The sequence below is a fragment of the Astatotilapia calliptera genome, chromosome 17 (assembly GCF_900246225.1).
Source record: "Astatotilapia calliptera chromosome 17, fAstCal1.2, whole genome shotgun sequence".
Lineage (NCBI taxonomy): Eukaryota > Metazoa > Chordata > Actinopteri > Cichliformes > Cichlidae > Astatotilapia > Astatotilapia calliptera.
In genome coordinates, this window is record NC_039318.1 from 24,855,609 (window position 1) to 24,865,667 (window position 10,059).

The 10,059-nt window shown below is 39.1% G+C and overlaps 1 protein-coding gene and 1 pseudogene across 1 annotated transcript in view; one reads left to right on the forward strand and one right to left on the reverse strand.

Annotated features, from left to right (window-relative positions):
* Positions 1-244, forward strand: part of LOC113008684 (lysine-specific demethylase 7B-like) — an 18,566-nt gene extending 18,322 nt beyond the window's left edge. The window contains 1 exon segment of the mRNA XM_026146303.1: positions 82-244. Within this exon segment, the coding sequence (XP_026002088.1) occupies positions 82-244 (163 nt within the window).
* A 3,995-nt stretch (positions 245-4,239) lies between these two features.
* On the reverse strand, positions 4,240-7,641 carry LOC113008685 (endoplasmic reticulum-Golgi intermediate compartment protein 2-like; annotated as a pseudogene).
* Positions 7,642-10,059: the final 2,418 nt, after the last annotated feature.

Genomic DNA, 10,059 nt, shown 5'->3' on the forward strand with positions numbered 1-10,059 from the left:
TATCATCTCATTTACATCTTTAAGCTTTTTAAGAACTTGTATGTTAAGTCTTTAATCTGCTTCCCTCTTGTCTTCTTCCAGACTGAGAAACATTCGCTACACCTTCAACACCCTGCTGATCGTTTTCATCTGGAGGGTGTTTATCGCCCGCTCCCAGATGGCCAGAAACATCTGGTACTTTGTGGTCAGCCTCTGTTTCAAGTTCCTCTCCTACTTCCGTGCATCCAGCACCTTAACCATTTGAGTCTTCCTCACCGCCTCAAGCCAGAGTCAGCAGCCCTCGCCTTTAGCTGTCAGCAGGAGGAAAACATCCACTGTGGACACTCTAAATCCTTCTTAATGTGGACAAGCGGGGCTCTGCACACGTGGGGGTGGCAGTTATGTGAAGAAGAAGGGAAAAATGAGGTCTACTAGCCATGAATTAAGCATTCAGTTTGGATATCTGTCATCGGTTTGTGCACTCTTCAATCTCCAACCCCGTCCAAAAAGAAGTGTTGTCATTCATTTTGTACCTACTGTTTTCGTCTCAAAGTGGCCAATTATATATGCAACAATAAGCCTTTCGTGTGATTTCCATTTTCTTTTCCACCCTCTTAAATCTCAATACATCGCCTTGCCTTGTAAGTACTTTTTTTCATACTTGAATAATACTGGCACTGCATCGTTGGAGGAAAATTTCTATGAGATCATTGTAGTTCATGTTTGTTTGTTTTTTCGGTTTTGTTTTTTTACTGTGGGGATCTCCAGTTCTTGTCTTCAATACACGGGTGATTCCGATATCTGTATGTCTTTGCAATGAGTGCATCTACTGCCTTTTTAACATCCCCAAAAAAAACTCACCGGTGGTTTTCCATCTTAATACCGATCTGAAGTATATTAAGAATAGTATTAAAGCTAAACTCAAACTACATGAGTCACCTATGGCTACAAATACAGATGCCACCTTTCCTATTGTTACAGTTGTCACTTATTTATGACCGCAGATGTTGATGTCCGTGCGTCTTGTTTGAATGCTCATCCACTTTTTTGCCTGTTTGTACAGCAGTTTGTACTGAAACTAAGTTTACTACTTTTACATCTTTATACCTGCGCCAAAGGCTAGTCCGACTATATGTGGTAGACCTTGGCTGTGTAGAATTTATAAATAAGAGTAAATCAGAGTGAACTTTATTTGTATAGCCCAGTATATACTGCACATTGTTTCCCAACAGTTTCTAAGCAAACTTTGTAAGAAGACAACTCCCCAAAAGGTTAGCACGTTAGGGAAAGATATTTCACAGGCAAAGCAGGAGCGAGTGATTCAGTTAAAATGGTTCAATGCCTCATAGTATAGAAGATGAAAGTTGAAGACCATTGCAGCTACTTGCAGCAAAGGAGCCTGAATTCATGCCCTTGTTGCAAGTGCACAACACAGTGGAGGTTAAAAAGGGAAAAAAGTGGGTCTATTACTGAGTCCTGAGGGATGTCTCACCTTATAAAGTGAAGTTGGAGAGGGCAGTTTGGTGTAGTATCAAGTCAGAGTGGTAAACATGAGTTATATTTGAGCAGTGGTACCCATTCAACTTATCCAGAGATGTTTTCAGTGCTCCTGAGATATTAATTATGATTTAGTGATCAGAGTAAAGTGTCATCTGCATATGAGTGAAAAGTCATGCCCCAATTTCAAGTAATTCTTCCTAAAACCCTAAATACAAAGCCATAAGAGATGCCTCACCTCACAGAATGGAGAAATGGACTGCTACGACAAACTGATCCATTTAATAATGCATATTTAAAATGATCCAATGGAAGATGAAAGAAAATAAGTGGGCCTTGTACTGAGCCCTGAGGAATGCCACGCCTTACAGCGTGGGGTTGGAGAGGGCAGTTTAATTGCATAGAAAGTCAGGTCACTTGAAATCCTGAGGAGACCTCACCAGCCTTGTCACAGTGGTAAACATGAGTGAAATTTGAGTTGGCAGTACCCATTAGGTACCACTAAAAATCTAAACTGTCTGGATGAAATTATTGCCTGCTGCACAACAGAGTGCACTTTTATTTACCAAACCAAACAATTTTGGGGAAATGGGTCAAATTGTTCAGAAGACAATGTCCGATTTTGAGGTTCCTATAAATACAGTTGTTATATCTCGAGCCCTGGTTTTTCAAACACTGCTGGAAAATTGTTTAAAAAAAGATTTTTACCACTGTGATTTTAACATTATGTTAGTGCATAAGAGACACACACACACTACAACTTCAGTAGATCCAAAGAAAATGGAAAGAAGTAGTTACTGGGATGTCCAACAGCTTGCAGTTTAAAAAAAAAAAAAAAAAAAAAGGCCCACACCTGTGCAGATTAAGGCTCTTTTCTCTTCTGATTTCTGGACGCAGACTAAGATATCTAAAGACTCGTGAGGTACTTTTAAATCACATACAGTGTGAATATGAGGCTTCTGCAGAATAATTAATTTAAAAGTACTGGTTAAATTACAATCTAAGCTGGCATTGTATCCCCAATGCCAGAGTACTTCAGCTTCATCGTCTTAAAGGGGCAGGGCACTGAGCAATCAGAGTTGAGCTGCATCTGCATATATATGTGAAAGTTCATGACCCAGTTTCAAATTATTCTTCCTAAATTGAGTAAAAACTAGATAACTGGACCAAGACAGAGCCATGAGATATGAGTCCAGATTTATATTTGAAAAGTCCCAAGTAAAGGGCTGGGAACACGTTAAAACTCTACTGGCATTACATCCTTTCTGCATATTTGGAATATCTGTAAATAGATGCTTGCATATTATTCTTATAGATTACCAAAAACTTTTATTTGACTGTTGATTTATTTTGGTTGAGTGTCTTCAGAGCTTCCCACAGAGTGTACCAAAAGTGTGACCGGCTGGTATGATTTTTACTGAAAGAATGAGACAGCTGTGTACAGTATGGTATATGTTGCAAGGCATTACTCTTGACAGAATTAAAAATACTTAACAGTGATGAGTCTTTATGGGAGAAAAAGGGACAAAACTAAATGTTTATGCAAAGCCCATGTCTGGTGAAATCATGATAACCGTCCTCTTAATTTCAGACCCGAAACGTCGTACAAGGCCTGCACGATGAAGCAGTTGCATCAGATTGTTCTCAAAGAGCTACAGGGCTATATTAATGATGTTGTCAGTATGGAGTTTTGCTCTTCTGTGTGTCTGTCTTGTCTTCTTTCTTTTTTTCTTTTTTTTCTTTTTTTCTCAAACGCAGAGCACTGTTGGTGCCATAAACCCCAGACTGGAGCTACTGTTACTGTATGTAACAAACGGCATCACTTAATCAATGACTTCATGTTTCTTCTGGTGTCATTTGCAAAACGTCCGACTGCCTGTATTCCCTGCTCTGACAACACTTTCAAGTCTGCTTGGCAAAACTGAAATAAACTCGAAGAGTAAAGGTGCACATGTGCTGCAGTCTTTCATGCTCGCCTTCCAGCTCACTCGTTCATGGTTACAGAGGAGAAAATGAAAATCGAAAGATATATTTTTCCTGGAACCACTTCAGTTCTGACCAAGCCAGCTGGCTGATGATCAGTTAATCAAGCAGGTTTGATTAGCAGCTCCTGGAAGCAGTAAGGGCCTATTTAGTGACACATTGGCTCAATTTTTGTTAAATAAAGACTCATGTCATGTGGTAGACCTGCTAAAGACATTCTTGACTTATTGAAATAAGTCAAATAAAATAAATAAGTCTTCCTTATAGAGGATTGCTTAATAGGCAACATGACACTTGCTCAGTCATCCTTCTTGAACCTGACTGCCATCATTTCATGGTTTACCTGTTTAAAAACCATCTGCATGTTATTTCATTTAGGAATCAACTTTTATTTGTTTTGGGCTTCTTTTTTTCTTTTCTTTTTTTTTACACTTTAATGCTGTGAAACAAACCAGCGGTGCTAAATGACCTCCTGGGAATTTAAAGTTTAACATAACTGTCAGCATCACCGTTATCAAATGTGACCAGAGTCACAGGGTACACATTCTCCTACAGTGCAATAGTTAGTGCTAACTCTACTATTTTTTTTATGTTTTTGGTCATTTGGAAGAAAAACATTGTGATATACAGTACGGTAATGGCTGGCATGGAAAAACCTTTATAAACTCTAATAAATAAACAAATATCTGAAAATCCGAACTCAAGTTTCTGATGAGAAAGCAGCAACTGTGATCATTATTTGTCGGAGTCACCCGTGCAGGCCGAGGACATCGGCGTCTACTACCGAGGGGGATTGTCAGCCAGCAGAGGAGTATGGTGGTGGGTTCAGATTATTCATCTGGTGGCAGCTGTGCGTCCTGGTTTAGCACCTCTCCGGGCCTGTAGAGTCCCAGTTTGAAGCGGCAGCAGATGACATCAAAACAGAAGCCAACGAGCCCGTGAAGCATCCCTTAAAGTGAGAAGAGCACAGTAAAATAAAAAAAGAATAAAATAACTGCATGAATTCAAAGCTAGAACCATATTTAATTGTTTTGCTCTAAATGTCCAAGCCCACTCGCCTGTGGTGGAGAATATGCCCCCGATTATACCAACACAGTCGCACCAGGAATTGCCAGAGCGGCATATGCTGCTCGCTGACCGTCACCATCAGAGAGCTGGTGTCGTACTTGACGAAGATGCCGGAAACACCGTGACTGCCCGCGGCGTGGTTTATCACCCGTTCCTTGGCAGCAGACATTGTGGTGGTTAGTCTACTTGCTGTCCACAACATTGGGCTGTGTTTAAAGCTCTGCGCTTAGCAGCTACTCACTCGCTCAGTCACAGAGAACTGGTGTGTGTCTGCGGATATCTTGTATGTGTTTCAGTTTCGTGGGCACCACTGTAATGAAGTACTGAAACATCTGGTTATCTGGGATGCAAGCACACAGGAAACAATAATTGAGGGTTTTATGAAAAAAAAAAATGCACTCATTCATTCAATGGAAAATCCTTTTCAAATGTTCCTGCATGTTTTATCCTCTGAAATCATGTGACTTACTGTTATATGTGATTTTCTCTGTGCCGTCCAGAGGATTGATGACGCCTGGTAACTCCTCCCCAAAAGATAAATGGTCGATTCGATGGGAGAAATTGTACGCTGTAATGCAAAGATGAGAGAACCCTCAGATTCAATCAAGGCTGTGGACAATCATTCTAACTAGTAGCAGGACCTTATAAGCTCGATTTCCTAAGGCTCTCATCTGGCCAACTTTGGTCTCTTTTAGTAACAGAAAAACACTTTTTATCTCCAATGCCATTAAATCTGGCTCACATATTTGACATCTTTAATGTTTTCAGGGGTTTTTGTTAAATTATTCCCTATTAAATGTGTAAGAACAATGCTTAATACACTCACAGCCACTTTTTGAGGTACAGCTGTTCAACTGTTTGTAAATGCAAATATCTAAACAGCCAATCACATGGGAGCATGTAGACACGCTCAAGATGGACCTGCTGATGTTTCAAATCAAGAATATGGAAGAAATGTGATTTAAGTTGATCTGAGTATTCCAGACCTGCCGATCGACTCGGGTTTTCCCACAACAACCATCTCAAGAATGTTCCCAAAACTGGAAAATAAGTAGTTTGAGCCAGTTCTCAGAAAGGAAATGACTAGAGCACAAATAACCCCACGTTACAACCAAAAACTGCAGAAGAGGATCTCTGAATGTGCAACATGTTAAATCATAAAGCAGATGGGCTACAGCAGCAAAAGACCACATCAGGTGCCACTTCCTGTCAACTGGAAACTAAGGCTACGACTCACACAGGCCTCACCAGACCTGGAATTTCAATTTCTGCTGCAATATTCAGCTCAACAGTTTGGCCACAAACAACATGAAGCATGGATCCACACTGCCTTTTATCAAAATCAGGCTGCTGTTGGTAATGTAATGGGATATTTTCTTGGCACGCTTTGAGTTCCCTTAGTACCGTCTAAACATTGTTTAAATGCCCACGGCCTTCCTCAGTATTTATTGCTGAATGCAGAAAAAGGGAGAGCTGAGGGGAGCACCGATTATGGTGACAGATAATGTTCCCTGGTCCTGCTTGTAGATTATAAAAGTGTGTAATTAGAAGTGTTATTAGAAAACCAGATTTTAACTTACTCTCGTGGCTCACAAAAGCTTGCAATGTGTGCATGGCCCGTGAGGATGGTTGAATGGGCCTTAAAAAGATCAAGAATCACTATTAGTCTCCAGCATCAGAAATGTTTGTCTCATGCTTATTACGCTACAGAGGTTCTTACTTTCCAACAGTGATGTGCAGGTTTCCTGCTACCTTGTTGACGTAACGTGTCCATGTATCCTGCCAGGCATTGAGGGGCTCCATGGAGGCATCCTCCTACGCACATTAATGTTTGAGCACATCATTTTATTATAACAGACTCTAAATCCATCACTCTAAATCCAGTGGGCACTTATGTGTTTGCCTTTTTGTAAAATGAATGGAGACGTGATTATTAAAAACTATTTCCCATAGGAGACTGACCGTGGTGCAGAGCAGTAGGAGCTCCTTTCAGGAGAGTTTTGTAAAGGACTTCCTGCAGAGCGTGCTCCTCTCTCAGCCTGTTCTGTATGAGAAGCAGCGTCCTGGAAAACAAACAGACTGCAGAACTAGCTAAACAAGTTTAAAAAGCTTTCAAACAACAAGAAATCTCTTATAACTTGATAACCAAATTTTAGGCATTACCAGAATTTTGTATTTTTTCAAACTTACTGCGCAACTGCACAAAAACCTTACCTTTGCCACAGTCTTTGTTGCGGGGTCAGCTCAAAAATAACCTGCTCAAGACACAAACAGGAGCGTTTGCTTTACAGAAGCGACACCTCAGAAATGACCTTAAGGTTTTTCAGACACATGCTTGACTCACAGGTTCATACTGCAGGCCATTAGATGTGATCATGGTTTCAGCCAGGTCCAGAATATCTGCTCCCACATCTACAATCAGAGATGAAATATGTGCGCTAATGTGATGTAAGCGCTTCAGGTAGCAACTTCTCCACATTGACAACGGCAAACAAGGTGAGATACTCACGCTGGCATTTCATGGCGACTGTTTATGTCAATGTTTATTCTCAATTTACTGAAATCAGGATAAAAAGATTACCGTGACATCATACTGTAAAAAAGAAAAACAGACTGAAGTCACAATTAATTAACATTTAATAACCTAGTAATAACATCTCACCTGGAAAAATCCTTGTCGACCGAATATTCATACTTCATCCAAGTCTCTCGATAAACAAAGAACTCTAAGACAGCCAGAAGTGCCATGGCACTAAACGCTATAAGTGACACTGTGGAGGAGACAGATGAGCAGAGAGTGTTACTCCTCCCTTTTGCTGCTCCTGCTGTCTTGTCCTCGCAGGGACATCTCACCTGTTCCTCCTGACGCCGATGTCTCCACGTAGCTCTCTGACACTTTGGGGAAGGCGTCCAGCTCCTTCACCAGGCTCAGCGCTTTCTTTCTTGACAGACGCCTCATCTTCAGGTTCACAGCAGTTCTCCACCTCCTCCACCACAATTAAAACAAGCCTCAGATTAACACAGTACACCTGTTTAATGCAAACATGTTAAATCAATATAATCGAAATGTATAGAACAAGTGGACTGAATGCAAAAAGGCTGAAGGAACAGATCAGGTAAAAAAAAAAGATTACAGTTATAATAAAAATAATGAAATATTAATGAACCTTTTGGAAAGAAACTCTTGGACCAAATGCTAAACACTGGATAAAATAATAACGTCAAATTTATTTGAAACTTAAGTTACTTGTGAGTAAGTCAAAATGTCAAGACAACAAGCATAAGTTTTGAAGCAATAACCTGAAGTTTTCTGGACACCTAAAAAGAATTGTGGCAGAAACAAAGTTCCATAGAATTGTTATTAAAAACAATTGTTGTAAAAAAACATGGTGATTATCAAAATTATCTCACTACAAAATCAAATATTTATTTAAACAGAACCAGAAGTATTTTTAAGTAATAATCGCTAATAATAATAATATATTATTACTATTATTATTATAAAAAATCAATAAATAATAATACATTTCTTTTATTATTTTTATTTATTCTTATTATTAATGTGTTTATTTGTTTTTTGCATAATTTGTTTAAACCAGGCTCACTTTTTCTACAACAGCAATGATAATAATAACAATAAAACGTCATTTATACCATTACATTAATGATTACTTTAGTTATTTGTCCATAATAATCCTTTTGAGCGAATTCTGTTTAATGAAATACTGTGAATATATCACTGATGCCGACGTTAATGGCTGCTAATGTGAAAATATCTCACTCACATCACATATATTATTATATCTTTTGTCGCATTACATCATCGAAGAGAAACGGCAGAGTAGTAAAAATATGAATTGACGCTGTTTGTATGCAGAAATGTCCCGGGAAAGTATCGATAATAGATGTTTTATTAGGCGAAAGCATCACATTTAACGATCATTTGAAACCAGACGTCCATCACTAGCGTAACAACACCGTGCCGATTATTTTTTTTAGATCTTACCTTTTTGGTCATCTAGTTAGACGTTAAATCTTGACGCAGAGTCCCTGGACTCCCGTTTCCAGCAGCTGCCTACTGTTTAAATCATACCTGGCAGATTTTTCTACACCTTCATCCATGATGCTAACACACAGGGGGGCGGGGCGCGCTGGCTTCTGCCTCGTTTCGTCTCGTCTTGACGTTTGCAGCGTGCGCGCGCTGCCCATTCACGCCCACGCACAGTAAGCGCACTTGCGCTCTTCAATCAGGAGGTGAAGCTGTAACACCATAATTCAGCATACAGTAAAATCACATAAATGAAATACTCCAGGCTTTAATAAATATTCAATATGTGTACGTGTGTATTTTTTTACAGTTATATTAAATTATTTTAATAAATAAAAACACTAAGCCTAAAGCTAAGTAAAACTAGATTGATAGAACTACAGTGAAAATTGTTGGGTGTGTAAAAACCAAGAAAAAAATGACAGAAATGTGTATATTTACATACATATGCACATTGAACACATCACTAGCTAATTAAATTAAAATTATCAGGATAACTAGCCAGCATACTGAAGCTTTTGGTACATAGACTATGCTTATTTGAGGATTTTTGCATGTCTAAATACGCACATGTTGGAATGTTTTCCCATATTTGTCTCATATAAGATTCTTTTTTTTGCATTGCATTCTTCGTTTCATGATGTTTTCAGCTGGTGACATGTCTGGACTCCTGGCAGGGCCGTTTATTACTCGGACTCTTCTACTACGAAGTCTCGCTATTGTAATAGAGGCAGTATGTGGCTTAGCATTGTCTTTCTAAAAAAAATGCAAGATCTTCCATTAAAAATATGTCACATTTTAGCTTCTTCTTGACATGATAAAACTTTAACTGGCATATGTGGCATAATGAACTGATGTTCACAGATGATGAGTTTAGAAAGTGTTCCCGGGAACATGCAGGGATTTTCATGACAAAAACACACCCTTTTTTAAAGCATTGCTTCCTGAGGAACCAAAGGTCATGGGCACCCAGTATTGCTTTTCAATGGTGTCCCTTTCACAGAGATTTGTCTAGATTTGTTTTTCAGACTTTTTCAAATCTTTATTGCATTTATTATCTTCATGTCTGTTCATCTGACTTCATGTAGTATTTATTCGCTTGTCCTGATAATCCTGTTCTTTAATATGCATGTTATAAAATCTATAATAATGGTAACCTATACCTCCATTACCATGTTTCCTTATAATGCCTTCAGACTGTCACGTTCTTTTCCTATTTACACATTTAATAGATGTTTATGTGGTGCTCATAGTGATTGCAATGAAACTCAAAGTCAACATTTTCGTCTGTTTCAAAAAGCTGAGTACACTGATTACACCTTATTCTGCAGAAGAGCTGTTCATGTCCATCCATCAGCACCAGCCTACACTCACAAGTGTTTATTAACTTCCAGGAATAGTGTTTACGTGCATGCGGTGGATCTGCACACCAGACATGAAGCTGCTCACACCGGGGCTGACGAGAGAGAAAACCTATAATAGGA